Source organism: Nelusetta ayraudi, unplaced genomic scaffold (genome assembly GCF_046127955.1).
Source record: "Nelusetta ayraudi isolate G7.1 ecotype Tasmania unplaced genomic scaffold, CSIRO-AGI_Nayr_v1 ptg000022l, whole genome shotgun sequence".
NCBI lineage: Eukaryota > Metazoa > Chordata > Actinopteri > Tetraodontiformes > Monacanthidae > Nelusetta > Nelusetta ayraudi.
In genome coordinates this window covers 4,318,403-4,336,756 of record NW_027466072.1, presented here as the reverse complement: position 1 = coordinate 4,336,756, position 18,354 = coordinate 4,318,403, and the positions used below count along the sequence as shown (strand labels likewise).

The following is an 18,354-nucleotide window of genomic DNA, read 5'->3' as shown; positions in this document are numbered from 1 at the left end:
CTGATCGACACACATCAACATGAACAGACCACAACACGTTAGCAGCTGCCAACACCATGAGAACAAATCAGTCTTCTGTGTGCCACTTGTGTGTCTCACTCTGGCCTGAACATTAAGAAAATGAAATTAAAGAGACCTAAATAAAATAAATAAGGCAGTAATTGGCAGCCTGTTGCGCTGAACACACATGTACGTCCTTCCTGGACATGTGGTCCTGCTTGTGCAGTCTAAGAAACCTGCGATTAAAGTCAGCAAAATGCTAACGAGCTGATCTCAGTTGAAAGCAGCACCATGTATGTTTTTGTACCTTTAATCCTTTAATTAAAAATAAATAAATAAATAAATAGTTTCACTGTCACTTTTGCGACTTACTGACTTGTGGGAACAAGATGCACCTCTGCCACTGACACGACGCCCTCCACTGGCCTGGTGAGGAACTATGTAACATTAGTTGCCTGCCTGGCGACCTCACGGCCGCTCAGTGTCTCTGCTCAGCTGCTCACAGGAGTTTGTTTTCTTGCTGTTAACCGTGGCAGGGCAGGCAACCAAAGTCGTGCAGTCCTAATCCGTGCCAGCTAGGGGGCGCCGTATCAAGGTCAAAGGTGCCATTTTCTCTTGTCAGATGGCCACAATCTGAAATCATCTAGAAACTCATTTTATGCGCGAAAAACTGTGTTGTTGAATGCGTGCTGGTAGGAACGGCGGCAGCGTCCTCTTGGCAACGAGTCCCAGGAGTCCCTCAAGCTTCTCCTGCTCTCCAAGTCAACGCTTTGCGGCCAGCTGCACACACAGCGAGCGCATTATATGCGATGTCAATACATTCCCTGCAGTTGTTTTGATGAAACATCGTTTCCGACTCGCCGCCTCTGGGATTTCCTACATTTTTTCCAATCAGACCATTTAAACGAGACGCCATCAACTGTCTCCTTCACTGAAGTGCTTTTCCTCCCAGCTGCTGTTTCTCCTCAGTTGCCCCCCCGAAAGCACCTGCTGATGCACACACACATCTAAACAACGTCGTCCAATAAAGCAAAAACATCTCTCCTCATTTGATGTGAGAGGAGCTGCTGCCGGGCAGCTCAGTCTGGATGGTGCAGATCTTCTGGCTCTTGGTCTCCAGCGTGCTGCTCTCCTGTTGCGACGAGCCGGCCGGGCCCTGGTCGGCCGGGCTGGGCCCCCTCCGCTCCGCGCTGTGGCCCTCATGGGGCCGGATGAAGGCCTCCCTGCACTGCGGTCTGATGAACTGAATGCTCAGCTTGGGCGCCGCCCCACCCGGACCCCGCGCACCCACCGCCGCCGCCCCCGCCAGAACCTGCGGCTTCGGCTTGCGCACGCAGTTGGAGAGGGTGGAGACGCAGCTCTTCTTGAAGTTCTCGTTCATGAAGGCGTAGACGATGGGGTTGTTGAAGCTGTTGAAGAAGCCGATGGCCTGGACGACGGCGATGATCATGTGCAGCGTGACGTCGTCGTACTTCTCCTCCAGGTCGTCTGAACGGAAACACAAAACAGCGGGGGGTCACTTTAAACTCTCGCCTGCCGGCTGGCCGGAGCTCCGCCCACCTCTTGCTGTACTTACTGTAATCAAAGAGCATGTGGACCGTGTGGAACGGAGCCCAGCAGATGGTGAACAGCACGACGATGGTGATCATCATTTTGACGGCTCGCTTCTTCTTCCTGTCGGGGGGGGGGGGGTCAACAGAAAGGTCAGGGCCACGACAGGACAGGCACCACGTCAACTCTGTCTATTGAATTGTTTGACCTGAATTGGCTAAATTATCTTCATCTTAGCGCCATATCACAAGGTGTTGGCACTGCCACCATTCTCTGCTGATGCTGCTGTCTGAGTTACTTTCGTCCTTCCTTTGTTTCTCTTCTCCATCTTTCAAGTCAATGCCAAATTCTCCATACCTCCTTCTCGTAACATGTCCAATTTGATCACTTTCAGTCCTCCTACCCTCCAATAACTTCTGCTCACTTCAGCTCTTATTAGCACATCTTTATTACTGACTTCTCTTGTCTTCTCCTCATTAAAAAAAACATAACTGTTTATCAGCTCTCCAAAGGAAAATACAGCCATACTTCACTTTTGTGACTATAATGATCTCTACAAATGCTTTTTGTTTCGAAGGCCCAATTTGCACAACTCATTGTCATCCAAAAAAAGCTTTCGCAAAGAAAATGAGGCTGTTGGAGGCTGCTACAAACAGTTTCCTCTGCCAACATTGAGTCTCTAGTCGGATCAGATTGTGACAGTGAGCTTGTATAGAGGAGTTTTCCGTCCTCAGGGGACTCAACTGCACAGTTGCAACTCAATGTTCCGTCAGTGCCAAAAATGGGGAACGGTGCCGTTTGAAGCTGACGTGTTCAAAACATCTTTTTCGCTGTTTGAACCTCAACCAAATCACTCTGGCAGGATGACAACTCTTCCCACTTTTCTTCACTCTGAGTTGTATCTCTACTCAAACTCTCCCTTGCTTAAGTAGTAGTTGCCAGACAGCAACCCCTTATTAATCTCTGAAACTCAAAATTCCATTTATAAGTATGCCAAAAAAAAAAAAACCTTTGAGAAATATATCCATTTATCACTTTAATATTTGGCTATTTTTCATGTCTGCTCAGCCACATGTAAACAATGCAAAAAGTTTCCGAACTGCTTGGTTTATTATTTGGATATTAATGATTTTAAAATAAAGTGACCCCCTTCCTCCACCATCCATGCCCTTACACACCTATACAACTGCAAACTTCACGTTGGACTTTTGTTTTAAACACATCTATCCATCGATTGATAGATAAAGTCCTTCTGTTGATGCCTGAGGCCTCTCATTTTTCCAGAAGTCATTTCATTTTGCTAAAACATCACAATACTTGATTGGTTCCAGGAAGCAGTCCCAGATAGTTCAATAACTGTCTGTGGTTTTTACACAAGCCCGAGTAGACACGAAAAACTGAATGAACCCTTCAATCTCACAAGTGGACACTGAAGGGGGTGGAAACATACCGTGAGATCTTGCCAATCTCCCTGTGGTTCATTGTGTCGAGGACCGAGGAGTCACCCACCCTCTTGCGGATCCACAGCTCGATGCCGATGCGCGTGTATAGGAACAGCATGGTCACCAGGGGGAGCAGGAAGAGGGCCACCATGATGAAGGTGGTGTAGGCCTGCCGGTGGGGCAGCGAGTGCCAGCGCTCCTGGCAGCAGACGTGGTGGTGATCGTACAGAAAGTCGTATTTTACCTTCAATTGGAGAGACGAGAGGGGGGGTCGGGATGTTCCGTCAAAGCGGCCCAGAGGAGGGTTGGTTTTTATAAGATGCATGCATGCATGACAGAAAACCAGTCAGAATTTTCCCCCCATATCTCATGCATACATATACATGTTGCAGATCAACTTGTCAAGGGGTTTTGGGGTTTGTGCACAAACATTAAATCTCTTCTGATTTACATGCAAATAAGTGTGAGGAATCAGTCCCGACTCAGCTGAGAGCTTTTCCAAACCTATGAATTTTTGTTTTTTCAAGAGTCAAATAAACCTTGTGTTTGTCTGCCTCCTCAGACAGACCAATCAGATTCCCTGTTGCTGCTTTAACCGATGTGAGGCTTCCTATTGGTGCAAGGGGCGGTGCTCATTGTGAGTCAAAGCATCCTCTGTAATGACAGCAGCTCTTGCCAAAGCCTCTGAGGAACAGAGGGGAAATATGCTGCCCTCTGATGGAAGCCCTTAGTGATGTTTTTATGACCGTTTTTGTCATTTTGAAAAACATCTCCAGCAGCAGTCTCCGTCCTGGTCTTCAGTCCCCCGGAGCTCTTCAACCTTGTTGCTCCTGTCTCTTTATCTGTAAAAAGGCCATCAACTGGAGGTAGCAACCACAAATCTTGAGAAGAGGTCTCTAAATCCTTAAGAATTGTGTGAGCTGACTCCTTCCTAATGGACATTGAAGTGACTTGGATTTTGGTACTACAACACTAAGAGTGGAGGCACATCCTCTTAAGGAACTGATGCTGTCAACTGGAGGATGGATGTCAAGCAACACCAAGCCGTGTGACCGTGCGCTTTGCAAAGACTCGGTGGCACGGCGCCAGTCACTCACCTCCAGCTGCTGCACAAACAGCATCGGCGAGCCCACGATGACGGAGGCGAGCCACACCACACCTGCAGCGGCCAGACGGAGCACACATTCAATGAAAATACTCAGCAGGTATCACATTAGTAGAGCTTCATGTGGAGGTGGGGTGGAGTGTGGTGGTAGGTGGGGGGAGGGGCACTGCCGTCTCTATTTACTTTTTTCTGTATAAAAAGCCGCTGATGTTTTTCCTTAATTTGTTTTGCCAGAATAATCTAAACTGCGACATTTGGCCAAGTTCTGTGTTTGTAATGAAAGTCGACTGAACCAGACAGCGGGAACGGAAATGAAAAAAAAATCCCTCAGACCTCAAATAAAACAGATGAGTGAGCCAACACAGGGAGACATCAGGCGGCCTCTTATGAAAAGGTTTACTCAGACACACACATACACACGCACACCCATTAATTATTTAAAGGCTAATAAGGTGAGCAAATGTGCACGGCATACCCAGCATTGTGTACGCTCTCCTGGGCGAGTTCTGCCTCCTCATCTTCAGCGGGAACACAATGCCCTGATATCTCTCGATGGCGATGCAGGTCATGGTGAGGATGCCCGTCACTATGGCGGTGGTCTGCACAAAGGGAACCGTCTTACAAACCAGCACCCCTGCAGACGGAAGAGACAGATGGAGGAGATAGTGAGAGGCAGTCGTGGTGAGGATCGGAGCTGACCTCTGAAAAATCAGGGACCTCCAAACAGAAGCAAGATGTCCAGTCACTGTAGCTGCTTTTCCATTACAGTTTTTCGCAAAATAAAAGCGTTATTTCCAAAGTTTTGACACAGTACTGTATAGCGATTTGCAGGTGTTTCCATTGAATGGTGTGAAGCACATAAGCGCTGTAATTCTCGAAAAAAAAAATCTCTGTGAGACCCCACTTTGGGGAGGATGGAGGTAAAAAACGTTTTGTATTTTGGAGCAGTTTCACTACAAGTAAACTGGTCACGTGACCCCATATGTCGCATCCAGTGACGTGTAAATGCAAAAAAGTCTTTCCATTACACTTTTGCGATATACCTCTATATCGATACACCTGAAAAAGCACCTCATGAGAGGGTGAAAAACTAGCGATATTTGAGAGGTTTTTCGAAGTTTAGGTGTTTCCATTTCCGATTATTTTATTGCGATATTTAGGTTTTGCGCAATTTTAGGGGTAATGGAAACGCAGCTGTAAGACCCACAGAGGCTACAGGAATTTTACTCTGGTATCGTGTCATAGTGCCAGAAAAAAAACTTTTTGTTTTAATTTAAATGTACATGCACATGTGATGGTGAAAAGGTGCCGCTGTCTCTTTGGCCTGAAGGAGTTTTCCGCCCTCCTTCTCTTCGTCCTGGGAGTGCCAGGACCAACACACACACACACACACACACACACACACACACACACACACACACACACACACACACACACACACACACACACACACACACACACACACATAGTTTCAGCTTTGGGGTGACTGAGGCTCATCTGGTAGAGCGAGTCGTCCGATGATCAAAGGGTTGGCAGTTTGAATCTCTAACTCACACTGTCCTTGTCCAAAGTGTCCTTGGGCAAGACACTGGACCCCAACTGCTCCCAATGGGGCTCGCAGTGCCTTGCATGGCAGCAGCCACCCATTGGTGTATGAATGTGTGTGTGCATAGGTGAATGAGAGGCCATTGTAAAGTCCTTTTGGGTACCGCGAAGGTGCTGGAAAACACCTTCACAGTGCGAAGTGCAGTACCTTTACCATTCCTGAGGAATGTAAATGGAAGTAATCCCACGGATGTATTTGCAGATCACATCCTTTAAATTTTTATGGAAGCCCGGTATTTAAAGTAGCTCGTCTGACAGCGCGCTTCGTATTTAGGGCAATGTCTGATGAGATGAACTTCAATTAGACTCTGACGGCCTCATTTGAGTCTTCCCACGAGACGTCCTGGTCATTTGGAGGTCAGCAGCCGCTAATTGGACCCATCCTTTACTTTTATTGTGTTTCTAAAATGACAGATGTTATCATGGGCTTATTGGAATGTGCCAATAAGCCAAACAGCCTTTTATCTGGTGTAGAGTCACTTCATCACCTGATACCTCTGTATACCTCCCCCCTCTCCACTACAGCAACAATAATGGATGTGCATCCACAACTGTTGTCCCTGGTTTCAGAAAGGGCCTGCTTGAAGGCTGCAGTTACCCTCCTGACCTCATGGTGTCCTAATCAATGATGAATTACATCTATGGAAGTGATAAAGCAGCAGAAGGAGCTGAGCGGGAAGCTCAGCTGGCCAATACTGCTGCTCAGACATCATAGGCATCACATATAGGTGCAGCTCTATGGGTGGGGCTGGTGAGACTGTGTCCACTGACTGTATATAAATCTGGACGGAGCTTCTGGTTTCAAAAAGGCGGCCAAAACTACCAATAGCCAATAGCCTGCTACTGTCATAGTGTTTTTAACCTACAGTCCCCACACAGCACTTTGGTAGACTGCTGCCATTTTAAATATGCTCTGTAAATATCATTTTTTAAATATGAATTTCATGCTGGCATTTTAAATATGCTCTGCAAATAAGAGTTGTTAAATATGACTTTCAGTTGAGTTTTTCCAGCTTATTCACAAATCAAACAAGGGTTTCAAAAGTGTGACAATGAAAGCATCTCAGACTGCAGTGAGGCAGCTTGAACGTTGAACAGTTGTTGCCTTCTTTGTTCTCCAAAGCTCTGGCGAAAGTAAGAAAATTACCAAACCAAAAAAAAAAAAAATCTAATTTGCATTCTATTCTATAGAAAAGATGCGATTGTTAAAAGATCTCAGACAAGAGGGTTTTTCATTAGGTCGTTAATTCAGAACGCTTCACCTTTTCTCTCTCTCAACTGACTGCAGTGCACTTTCACTTGCCTGCGTCACTTTCTTGAGGTTTTGTGTTTTTACTGATGAAGATTTCCTGTTCTCACACTTAATACGGCTAATAAACACAAACAACAACAGTAATAATTAGAATAATAATTAAAAAAAAAAAACACCCTTGCAGACATTCCAGGTTCTAATTGCCCCTTTTATTCGAGTCCTGATCTCACCCTGGCCATCCCAAGAAAAGAAAAAAAGAAATGTCTGTCTCCGCCACTGGCCACTCCGGAGCCACAGACTTTTTCACTTCTGTGTCACAGAGAGAGAGAAAAACATCTGGCTTCAAACTGTTTTCAAACTTCAACAAAGTGTTGCTGCTGCTGTTGTATGTTTGCTTTCCGCTATGATACAAAAGGTTGACAGCTGACATTTCAGACACAACCCACAACGAATCGATCCCTCGAACACCTGCACGCTGATCCCCGTGACCCGCCGCCGCGGAGGAGGAGGAGGAGGAGGAGGAGGAGGAGGAGAAGAAGAAGGAGGACTCACCGCCGAACCACTCGGAGGAGATGTTCTGCAGCAGCGTGAAGGGGACGCAGAAGAAAGTGATGAGCAGGTCGCTGACCGCCAGCGAGCAGATGAAGATGTCCGTGGCCGTCTGCACGGCGCGCTTCTTGACGATGATGTAGACCACCAGGCTGTTGCCGGCCAGAGCCATGACGAAGATCACCGTGTAGACGATGACAAAGGTGGTCTTGGCGCTGTGCGGCAACTCGGGCACGTAGACCAGCGGCTGCAGCTTGTAGGTGTCGATGAACTCCTGGCGGCTCAGGTTGTAGTAGCGCAGCATCTCCTGGAGCAGCTCCGGGGTGATCTTAGTGCGCTCCTGGCCGGGGTCGGTGGGAGCCTCGGCTGCCATCCCGACGGTCCGTCCGCAAGAGGAGTGAGAGTGAGAGTGAGAGTGACAGCGCTCTTTGGATTGTGCAACGCGCTTCGAGAGTTTCCGCGGATGTGATTTAGCGCTTTTTTTTAAATGAAAGTTGATTGACTGATTGGGAGCAGAGTGAGAGAGAAGTGAAAGAGGAGTGACAGCGGGGTGAGAGATGGAGTGACAATGGAGTGGAGCGGAGAGGGTGAGAGCCGCGAGCGTCCGGAGGCGCGTCTGGATGTTGCGCTGCTCCTCCAGAGACATGGTGCTGCTGCCGCGCGCGCGCGGGCGCGTGTCTGTGTGCGTGTGCGCGCGCGCGCGCGTGTGAGACAGACAGAGAAAGAGGTGGAGGGGTTTAAACCTGATGAGTAAACATTTGCGCAAAAGGAACAAATAACAAACTCGTCAGACTGCTCCTCACCTTTACTTCTGTTTCAAAATGAACCCTCTTCTGTTAAAGCTACGTACGTGATGAGAGACTGTCAGAAGTTTATGATACATCAATATGCATTTAACAAGAAAAGGCTCGGACTCCTCAGAAGTGCTTCAAAAGTCATGTGCAAGTCTCTGTTTTTGTGTGAAGTTTCCACATTATGAATAATTCCTTCCTTAATTTACATACACTTTGCTTCCTCCACTCCACAAAGAGCTGTGGGCAAAAACACGCTTTGGGGTTGCATCAGCGACCTTTGTGACATCACAAATGGCTGATTTAAAAAAAAGAGGGGGTGGGGGGGTGCTTGATCCTGCGAATACATTTCATTTTCAACATCAGACACATTCTCAGTCCTGTCAGTCAGTTCCCGTCCCTATTTTTTCGGATGGACAAAACTTTTCACAAAGATGCACTAACCGGCGTAGAAGCTCCACCAACCAGGAGGTTTTTACGAACGACTCCCTCTTTACCGCTTGCGTCTGCATCATTATAGAGACGCAACACCACAAAGCTTTGCTTCCTTGTTATTATTTTTTGCTGTGGCTCTTTTCTTTCGCTCATTTGCTCACAAGCTGCAGTGTTATGATATGAACGCTCTAATTCGGTGGAGGGAAAAACATGCAAACGAGTGCCGTCGTCAGTATGCAACAAACAGTGAAACAATGCGCAGACGAGCTTATTAAAGATGACAGCGTCAACCTGGTAGGGCCTCAGTCGTCCAACTGTGCCTCATCAAACAGTTTCCCTCCGCCGTCCCGAGTGCCTCAACACGGCTGTGCCCCCCCCCACCACCACCACCACCACCGAGCTCGCTCAGACGCCTTTGTTAGTTGTTTAGCTCCTGTTCCTAAGCAACTAATACAGCACAGAGGGAGGTCAGTGCCGCTTTTCACTCAAAAGACTGTCGGTTTTTCCCTTTTTTCACCCTCTTTTTTAAATTTAAGAAGGTGAGTGGCTTTTTACATATACACAAGGTCAAATCACTTGACTGGCAGGTTGAAGAACTTCCCTTACAACTCCCGGAAAGTTTACTCCCCCCCCCCCTTTCTGATGCTCCAGGACTACACTTGCGTGACAACGCAAACACAAAAGATCAGGCAGGAGTGGAAGAAAAGCTTTCCAGTATCTCTCCAGAGAAGGAGAAGATAAAGAAGGAGAAGGAGAAGAAGAAGAAGAAGAGATGTCGGCGGCGCCCGGTCCCGATTCGCACCAGCCAAGCGGAGAGACGAGCCGTGACTGGAACCATCACTGGACGTCCAGCGGCGACTCGTCCAGGAAGCTGGTGTCAGGCAGCGGCCGCTTCGGCTCCCTCAGCCATCACTCCTTCTTTTCCCGCCACAACCCGCACCCCAACAGGGTGAGACACATACAAGGTGCGTCAAATTGTGTGTGTGTGTGTGTGTGTGTATAGACCTCTTTCATAATGATCTTAATGATCTCACTGACCGGCATCTCTCGGATCAAAGACAGACGCATTTCAATCAAGTCTTCCTCGGTGTGATCTTCCCATGTCTCTCTTTATTAAACACAAGGTACAGTGAGGCACTTCCGGCTAAAGGATGATGGAAAAACTCAGAGAGAGGTACGATGTTGTTGCGTCAACGTTGTGCAAGAGATACGCAGCGCCGAGCAGCGACAACCGCTGCATTCAAGGGCAGCAGCAACAACAACAAAAACAGCGTAGATGAGGCATTAATTAGAAGTTTATAGCTGCAAAATCATCCTGTGTTTCTGTTTGTTCATTTTGAGTCCATTGTGCGACCTTCTCCCTGATGAAAACACAAAGCCAAAACATTGTTCACCTCGCGCAAAACAACAATCAAAGACAGAGCACATTAAGAAAAAACCCACCTTGATTTGATCAAATCTCAAGAATCTTTCTGCATTTCTCTTTGGTGAGATTTTCTCATCCAATTGATTCCACCCACTGGATGTCCACAGAGCAGCCTGGAGCTGTGTCCAGAATTCAGCTTGTTTTGACACAAACACCATGTGTTTTTTTGTGTTGTCTTGTTTTGTTTGTTTTTCTTTGCCAAAAAATATCCGCCTGAACTTCCAAGCTGGTGTCACTTATGCCTGCAAGTGCAAGAGGACGACGCAGCCGCTCCTGAGGACTTGATGGATGGCTGATCCTGAAAAGCTTTCGCCCAATTGGAGGTTCTGCATTCATGGGGGGGTGTGGGGGTGGGGGTGAGAGTAAGAGTGGGTCTGGGGGGCAGCGCAAGTGGGCAGTTTATCACAGTGCCACAGAGAGCGAGACACAACCATTTGAACTCGTTCTGACAGTCACAGACAATTTCCCAGTTGGCTTCACACAAGCTTGCTGCTGTGAGGGAGCGGCGCCCAACAACTCTAACAAAAAGACTGTCAACAAACAACATGACTGGAATAAAGTGGATATGGAGGAAGAAGAAGAGTGCCGGGCTGCGCTTGTCTTGTCCTCCAGGAGGCCACGCTGGAAATTCTGGCTGAAAACACGGGGTCACCGCTGCTGCTTCCAGGCTTCAGGACACTGAGGTGACGCCGCATGAGCCGTGTGAAGACACTCAAAGCCGTTGGTCGATCTATTGTGGTCATGGATGCATTATAAGAACTGGATACCGGACTCGCAATATGCCGGAGCGCCGATTTTTGTCCCAGTGGCCACTCGAGGTACTGCAGAATCTTTCTATTGTAGATTTTTCAGTTTTGGTCTTTTAGTCATTTAAAAAAAAAATGATGAAGGCCAGAAAATGACCAGTGAAGAGTTTATTCCCAGCGAGACGACATGACGTCGTACGTACTGCTGTGTCTCAGCGCGTTCTGATTGGCTGCATCCTGACGTGTCTGTAAATGACGTTCTCCAGAATCATTCTGATTGTCCAGATAGAGGGAAGTACTACTACTACTGCGCAAGCTCTATGGGCACATTAATGCGGAAGTCAAAAACTTTTTCTGCGTTAGCGCTGGGTGAGCAACTCCTTTGAAATGAATGGGCCGCCATCTTGGACTCTGGGGGCCTGGTTGTGGTTCTATGTTGTACAACAGTAACATGGAGGAGAAAATGATGATAGACTTCTGTTCAATTTCAAGAGAATTATGACTTTTAAACAAGGAAAATGTTTAGTTTTTGGAAAACAAACATGGGAATCGTGTGAAGTCTGTGTGTGTGTGTGTGTGTGTGTGTGTGTGTGCGTGTCTGTAGTGTAACTATCACTGCTCGGTTGCGCTGCCCCCTGTAGGACTCAACGGTAGGCCGGTCTGCTCGGTCAGAGACGACTGGAACGTCACCTCGTCGTTATTCCCACATCCGCTCCTCAGAGGCCACGTGCACAGGAAAGCCGCTCATCCATCCTTCGCTTTCCCGCCCGCTCACGATCCGTACAGAGTCGGCGGCGACAAAAGCAAATCAGGTGCGTTGGCTCAATGTCACCGCCTCCTGAGCTATGCCTGCAAATAATCCCAACTGAGCCTGAGAATTCAGTTTTGTTTTGTTCAGTCTTTGTTTGTTGTTTGTCAGCACTGTTTTCTGAAGCCTGGAGGGACGAACTGAAGGACCTGGCGGCGAGAGTCAACAGGTCTTCTCAAGCGCAGGAGAAGAAACAAGAGGTAGAGCCGATGCCGGACCATTGATACCTTAAATTTGTGATGCAGTCGTGATAAAGGTCTGGATGATTTATGACTTTGTTGGACCAACTTGCATCGCCTGGCAATGTCAACACAGAGGAAAAGAGTTGCCAACATGAAGAAGGAGAAGAAGAAGAACTTTATTAATCCCACTGTGGGAAAATTTGAATAATTACAGCAGCAACTATATTGTGCAAAAAGATGGATGATTACATTTATTAAACAGATAATAACAGCTATCTACATCCTGAAGTATAAAAATACTGAAATATAAATAGGTCTTTATTGCACCGTTTAGAAAAAATGAAAAGCGATGACTCTGAAAATTGATTTTACATTCAGCCTCTGTGTTGTTCTGGTGGATAAAGGAAGGTGCTGCTGGACCCCCGCTGTCTCCTGACCTGGTTCTACAAGGACAGTTGTCCAGTTGTTGCTCCAGATTCTGGTTGGATTGGTTGGTTGGTTGTTAGAGAGAGTTACTGACTTGCCAGAAATTTATATTAAATTAAATTAATAACTTTGTTATGATAGCATGACTCACAGGTTAATTTTTGTCCCTGTGCAAAGATCGTTATTTCTCACGCTGGCTGGAATCTGATGAAAGCTGCAACATCAATGAGTGATTCAAAGATCCTGCAGATTGCCTCAGTATCACACAGAGTGTTGAGCACTCTGTTTAGAGCCTCTATGAGCTTTCTGTTATAACTGAAGCGTTCAATGTTTGGCAGAAAAGAAAAACAAAGTCTGTGTGGAGATGTGCTAACTGTCAGTAGTCAAATGGGCAGCAGCTAATTGGATGTGTTTGATGGTGTTTCATTGACGAGTCTTGTTAAAAGTTTCCAGCAACCTTTCGCACCCTTATTAGCATGAAAACTCAACTTTTTTTTTTTTTTTTTTTTTAATGACGGGGTTTATTTAGCTTTCAACAACCAAGTACAGCCTCATGTTTTCCCATCAGGAGAATTCTGAGGGAGGCTACGCATTCAGAAAGACTCAATATTCAGCTGAGACCGGGAGGCTCATTCCGCCCTCGTCCAAGTCGTACCAGCGCAGGTCGTGTGCCAGTGGCCTGGTGCCTCCGCAGCCCTTCCAGGACCAGGAACTCATGGTAAGAAAAAAAAAAAACCCAAAACCACACAAACTAATAAAAACAATAAACCAAAGAAAAAAACACCTTGTCCACCAAGTATTAAAGTTTACTTTTGGAAATGTGTCATTCAAGGCTTTAAGCAATATGTTTTTCCACACTTGAGAGATGCGCCGCAGATCAAAAGTGGTTCCCTGGCGTCGCAGTAATCCTGTCGTGCACGCTGCTTTGCCGCCGAAACGAACCCCCGCCGACTTCAGAGACCCTTGTGTGACTGCTATTTAAATAGTGCTGGCTTTCAACTTTCCGTGGACGACTTGTGTGACTACTAACTCCTTCCGGGCAGGTGTTGGAGATACTTTGCCAGATCCTGCAGACCGACTCTCTGTCCACCATCCAGCAGTGGCTCCTGCTCGCTGGACAAAGAGGTGAAACGCACAAAGACGCACAAACTTTTGACTACCAGTCAAAAGTTTGGATTCATATTTCTGATTTAATGGTTTTTCTTTCATTTTCGTGACTATTTACATTGTAGATTGTCACTCAAGGCATCAAAACTGGGAATGAACACATATGGAAGATGTATTCAACAAAGTGTGAAATAACCCAAATTTTATATTTTAGATGATCTAGAATAGCCACCCTTCATATGAAACACATATGAGAAAACATATTTGGGTATTTAACATTTCTTTCTTTTGTTAATCCACATATCTTGGTCATGTATTTGATGTCTTCAGTGTGTGTCTAAAGTGTAGAAAGTATTAAAGATAAATAAGAAACAGGTGTGTCCAAACTTTTGACTGGTAGTGTGTATTTTATTTGACTTTCAAACCAAGACACGTTACAGAAGAGAGCACTCAAAAAAACAAAAAAAACAAAGGCTAATCAATGGAAACATATCGTAAATAACATTCAAAACATATAATGTGCAACAATTGGTTCAGCAATCACAATGAATGATTTGATTGTGATTCTTTCAGAGCAGTTTGGAACCTGTCCCTCGTCCTTTCGGCCACTTTTGATTGAGGAAGAAAAACAAATCTAATTCATTCAAAGAAATCGGACTGGCTATGAAATGAAATTTGAGGAGCAATGGGAATTGCTGTGCATTTGTGTTTGGTGAAGTGGATGAGCCAGATTTCAGGGTTAAAATGGAGGCAATCACACTTTGAATTCAGGATTGAGGTGACTGCTGACCTGTTCTACATTGACGCACCTTTCAAAGGCTTTCAGCCACGAGGCTGCTGAGACATTTCAAACTGAGCCTCGCGCAGGAGTCTGTAGTTTTTCCTTCGTCGGGAAATAAACACAGGAGACGTATTGTCTTCAGCTTAATGTTGTGGTGCGCTGCGTACTCAGAGAAAGACCTGGTGATGGGGATGATCCAAAGAGCCCTGAGCGGTGTCGACCTCTCAAGCCGTCATCTGCAAGCCGCCCGACAGGTTCAAGCATCACCGGGGCTTAATGGCCCGCCTGTCAACCTGTCATGGAGAAAGCCAAAGAACCTCAGGTACGAAAAAAAAAACAAAAAAACTTCATCCCTTTCTTTTTTCATGCACATTGTTATAAAAGTGCAATGATTTTTACGCCCTTTTTCCTCGTCCATGCAGGATTTCCAAAGAGGACAAACCAGGTAACTTTGCAAAGCAACATATTTCATCTTACCCACTCTTGCAAGTACAGGATAGGAAAAAAATGGCTCATTATCTTTTTCCTTGCTTGTGCCTGCAGCAGTTTCCAGTGCTGTATGTAAATATGAGTTGACACTGTACATTAGTGAAAAGCCCCTTTCACCAATACCCTTGTGAAGGTGCGGCAGGAAGCCCTCCACTGTGCACAAGTCCCCCTTGATGCAGCATACCCTCTTTCACCTCTCCTCTTCCCCCTCACAGTCCTGCTTTTATCCCTTTGGTTGCCACTTTCTTTCCCGCCAGATCGCTATATAGGCTGTGGTGACTTTTTGTAGTCCACTTAAATCACCTGTACAATAAAATACTTAACGATACAATATGTAAGACAATACCTAACAATACTATATGTACTAGTACGATAATGTAGGGCTGCGATACAATATGTAGTTCGACAATCCGGTGGGATACACGTCAGCTTGAGGCCGTCCTCTTCTTCAGCTGGAGTTTAATCTTCTTTTGATCTGATCTTTTGGGACTCTTACATGATCACAACCATCGAAGCAAGAAAAGAGAAACCTTGGTTGGAGATCATAGAGAGTCAACAGGAACTGCAGAGTAGCATCCCTGAATCCCACACCAACACCTCCAGCCTGGGAGTCGTGCACACACTTTCAGAGGTACCTGGTACGAGCAAGGTGTACCTAATAAAATGGCCAGTAAGCATGACGTAAATGCTACCCGAGAGCCTCCGTGGACGTAAACGGATGAGCGGATGGCTGAAATGTCAGTGTTGGGTGTTGGGCGTCCTTTTAGATGATGTGCTCCTCAGAAGAGGTGTCTACATGTGCATCGGGCAGCTTCTTCTTTCATGTCATAGCAGGCTGAGTGGCACAGACTGACAGCATAGAATTACCGGCTTACGTGCGCCTCACTTGATTATTTTCTTTCAGAGAAAATTGGCGAGGCGGAGGTCCTGGAAATCAGAACACCCCACCATTCACCGGATGATTCACTTCAGCACTTGAAAGATGTTTAAAGCCTCTTCATCGTTGCAACAGCTGCAATCAGGACAATGTTGTTTTTTTGTTGTTGTTGCTGGTTTTTTTTACATTTAGTTTACTTTGTAGATGTTTCCCGGAAGCCCAGGCTGATTGCTGGATAGGAATTTAGTTAAATATACCCTGAATGAAGGCAGACAACAGCCCGGAAGCTTGTGCTTTAAATAACAATGTGACAGTCATTAACAGCTGTAACAGCAAAACTCTGAGAAATAAAACTTGTACAGCAGTTTTTCAATTTATTTCATGAAACAATTTTTGAAACTTCAGATTTAGATTTTTTTTTGCCACCTTGCCAACAAGAGCACATCTGCAAAGTGTGTATCAGGAGGAACACACGCCATAAATCCAATTCTAAGATGATAAGACACCTGTGAACATTTAGTGACAGTCATTCAAATCCACATCTACTTATTTAGTCGCTTGGCAACGTCTTTTTCCGCCAATCTGTTTTAAAGTAAGAGAAAAAAAACAGTGACCAAGTTAGTGAGTGAGTGTTTTACATGTTTTTGCGTGTAAAACCGGTTGAGCTCTTTAACACGTACACGCATCTTTGAGCAAGAAAACAGAATCAAATAAACCCGTTTTGAAATCACTGATTGTAACCATTTATATAAACATTGGGGGCTGCCACATCTGCTTGGTGGTGCTGTTGGTGCAATAAAGATGTGAGTTTAACACACAGCAAGCACTGACACAGGGGTGTCCTTTCTCTGATGGGATTTCAAGTTGAGGACGGAAAAAATGCTTGCAGCGCGGCACACAGGTCACTTCCATTAGGGAGGTTTGGAACAGACTTCAGCCTTGCCCCTTTTTCTGGACAGTAGCAGAGGCCTGGGCGACAACGTAGGCCACCGGCAAGACCAGGGGTGGGCAAACTTTTTGACTCATGGGCCACAATGGCTTCTACAATTTGACAGAGGGGCTGGACCAGGAGCACATGAATACAGTGTTTTGGTGACCCACCCCACAGGAAAAAGAAAGATTTTGGGATATCTAGAAAATGTGATTTAGCTCTTAGCTCCATGGCATTTAGCTCTTTATTTAAATTACTCTTAGAACACTGAAAAAATGATTAAATACAGCTATTTTATTACTAACTTAATACTAATATAATTTTTTTCAAGTTCGGAGGGCCAGATTAAAAATCTTAACAGGCCGCATATGGCCCCCGGGCCATAGTTTGCCCATGCCTGGGTTAGCCACTGTGCACGGTCAATAAACCGGCCATCATTAGCTCATACCTTGGGCCCTTAAATCGAACTTGCCTGTAGGCGTCAGCGTGAGTTCAAATGGCTCTTTGTTTCTTTGTATCGGGCCCTGTGTGAGAAAAATGGCCTCTCGCCCAGGATGTGACCCAGCCTTCACCCGAAGACAGCTGGGACGAGCTCCAGCGCCGCCCTGAGAGCAGGATAGGCGGCAGCGGATTACGAATGTATGAACCTTGGCTTTATCCGTTGTAGATGAGTAATTGCCAGGGGGCTCAGCTCACCGCATCACCTGCACAATGACCCGCACTGACAACCTTTCCTGAGAACGGTAACGGTGGCTTAGTGTCATTTCTCAATATACACTTGATGTGGTGTGCAAGAGCGCGTATGTCAGAATACTGATGGCATTGGGGATTTGAAGCCCAGCACCAACAGCCCAGCCCCACCACCTCCTGGTTCATAATCTCATGGCCTGGATCAGCAGGTGAAGTTCAGCATTAACGTCACACATTCTTCTCACAAGGACGCCTATTGGCTGCGGGCGATAAGAGGCAGCTGCTTCCCGTGACGCTATCAGCAACTCCCGTGCGGAGCAGCATTGAGATGAGGTACCGACTTTGCCGTCACTCAACAGGCTTAAAACAAGCTTACAGAAAGAGCTTGCAACCAACACACAAGGCGCAGTAGCTCAAAGAAAAATCTGCAACGAAGAACACAGTAGCTGTATTGAACAAATAATACGATTTAATCATTAATGGCTACATTTTTCAAACTTTCTAATGTAGTTTGAGAAGTGCGAAGAGAGAACAAACAAAATTAAAATGAGTCACTCGTTAAACTCGCATTTCACAGCAACAAGGTCATCCATGTAACTGAGTCTGGTCACACTGTGGTGAGGTTTTGTCTCGTCATTTCCTGTTTTATTTTGACCGCCTAACACAGCTTCCTCTGGTTTCAGATCACGCCCCCCTCCTCATGTGCCACCTGTGCGGTTGACCCAATTACCCATTGTTTCCACCTGTGCCTTGTTACCCTGTGTGTTTAAAAAGTCTGCCTCTCCCTTGTCTTGTGCCAGAGTGTCGTTGTTTGTCACGTCTAGCGGTGCACCCGCAGAGAGAGAGAGAGAGAGAGAGAGAGAGAGAGAGAGAGAGAGAGAGAGAGAGAGAGAGAGAGAGAGAGAGAGAGAGAGAGAGAGAGAGAGAGAGAGAGAGAGAGAGAGAGAGAGAGAGAGAGAGAGAGAGAGAGAGAGAGAGAGAGAGAGAGAGAGAGAGAGAGAGAGAGAGAGAGAGAGAGAGAGATTATGTTCTGAGTTCCTTCCTCTTCTTTCTTCTTTGATTTTGTAGCTTGTTAGACGACACTTGCGTGATTTTGTGAACTTCTTGGACTAGGTTTTGTTTTGATTATATGGACTTTAGTCCTTTGGCCTCCCCCTACGC

General features: G+C 46.1%; 2 protein-coding genes across 4 annotated transcripts; one reads left to right on the top strand and one right to left on the bottom strand.

Moving 5' to 3' along the window:
* Nucleotides 1-1,045: 1,045 nt before the first annotated feature.
* Nucleotides 1,046-7,879, bottom strand: qrfprb (pyroglutamylated RFamide peptide receptor b). The gene is made up of 6 exons (XM_076028194.1): nucleotides 7,508-7,879; nucleotides 4,574-4,732; nucleotides 4,091-4,152; nucleotides 3,002-3,237; nucleotides 1,577-1,674; nucleotides 1,046-1,488 (listed from the first exon to the last, which is right to left on the bottom strand). Exons 1-6 carry the CDS (start codon nucleotides 7,875-7,877, stop codon nucleotides 1,046-1,048), a joined length of 1,368 nt encoding a protein of 455 aa, XP_075884309.1. The 5' UTR covers nucleotides 7,878-7,879.
* Nucleotides 7,880-9,155: 1,276 nt separating this feature from the next.
* Nucleotides 9,156-16,391, top strand: tbata (thymus, brain and testes associated). 3 transcript variants are annotated; one of them, XM_076028189.1, is made up of 9 exons: nucleotides 9,156-9,269; nucleotides 9,382-9,695; nucleotides 11,544-11,714; nucleotides 11,822-11,910; nucleotides 12,887-13,036; nucleotides 13,362-13,443; nucleotides 14,378-14,523; nucleotides 14,624-14,651; nucleotides 15,600-16,391. In XM_076028189.1, the coding sequence occupies exons 2-9, from the start codon at nucleotides 9,503-9,505 to the stop codon at nucleotides 15,683-15,685; spliced, it is 945 nt and encodes a 314-aa protein (XP_075884304.1). In that variant the 5' UTR covers nucleotides 9,156-9,269; nucleotides 9,382-9,502; the 3' UTR covers nucleotides 15,686-16,391. The 3 variants fall into 3 exon arrangements, with proteins under 3 accessions (XP_075884304.1, XP_075884306.1, XP_075884305.1); XM_076028191.1 differs by having other exon boundaries at nucleotides 14,378-14,528; nucleotides 14,629-14,651; XM_076028190.1 differs by lacking the exon at nucleotides 9,156-9,269 and having other exon boundaries at nucleotides 9,295-9,695.
* The last annotated feature ends 1,963 nt before the right edge of the window (nucleotides 16,392-18,354 follow it).

Bases quoted from the DNA above. Each gene is read 5' to 3' on its own strand.
- qrfprb (XM_076028194.1), bottom strand. From the start codon at position 7,877: ATGGCAGCCGAGGCTCCCACCGACCCCGGCCAGGAGCGCACTAAGATC. The intron at 1,675-3,001 runs GTATGTTTCCAC...CCCCCCCGACAG, and splicing joins GAGATTGGCAAGATCTCACG to GAAGAAGAAGCGAGCCGTCA. The intron at 1,489-1,576 runs GTAAGTACAGCA...GTTTCCGTTCAG, and splicing joins CCACATGCTCTTTGATTACA to ACGACCTGGAGGAGAAGTAC.
- tbata (XM_076028189.1), top strand. From the start codon at position 9,503: ATGTCGGCGGCGCCCGGTCCCGATTCGCACCAGCCAAGCGGAGAGACG. The intron at 9,696-11,543 runs GTGCGTCAAATT...TGCCCCCTGTAG, and splicing joins CAGGGTGAGACACATACAAG to GACTCAACGGTAGGCCGGTC. The intron at 11,715-11,821 runs GTGCGTTGGCTC...GTTGTTTGTCAG, and splicing joins CGGCGACAAAAGCAAATCAG to CACTGTTTTCTGAAGCCTGG.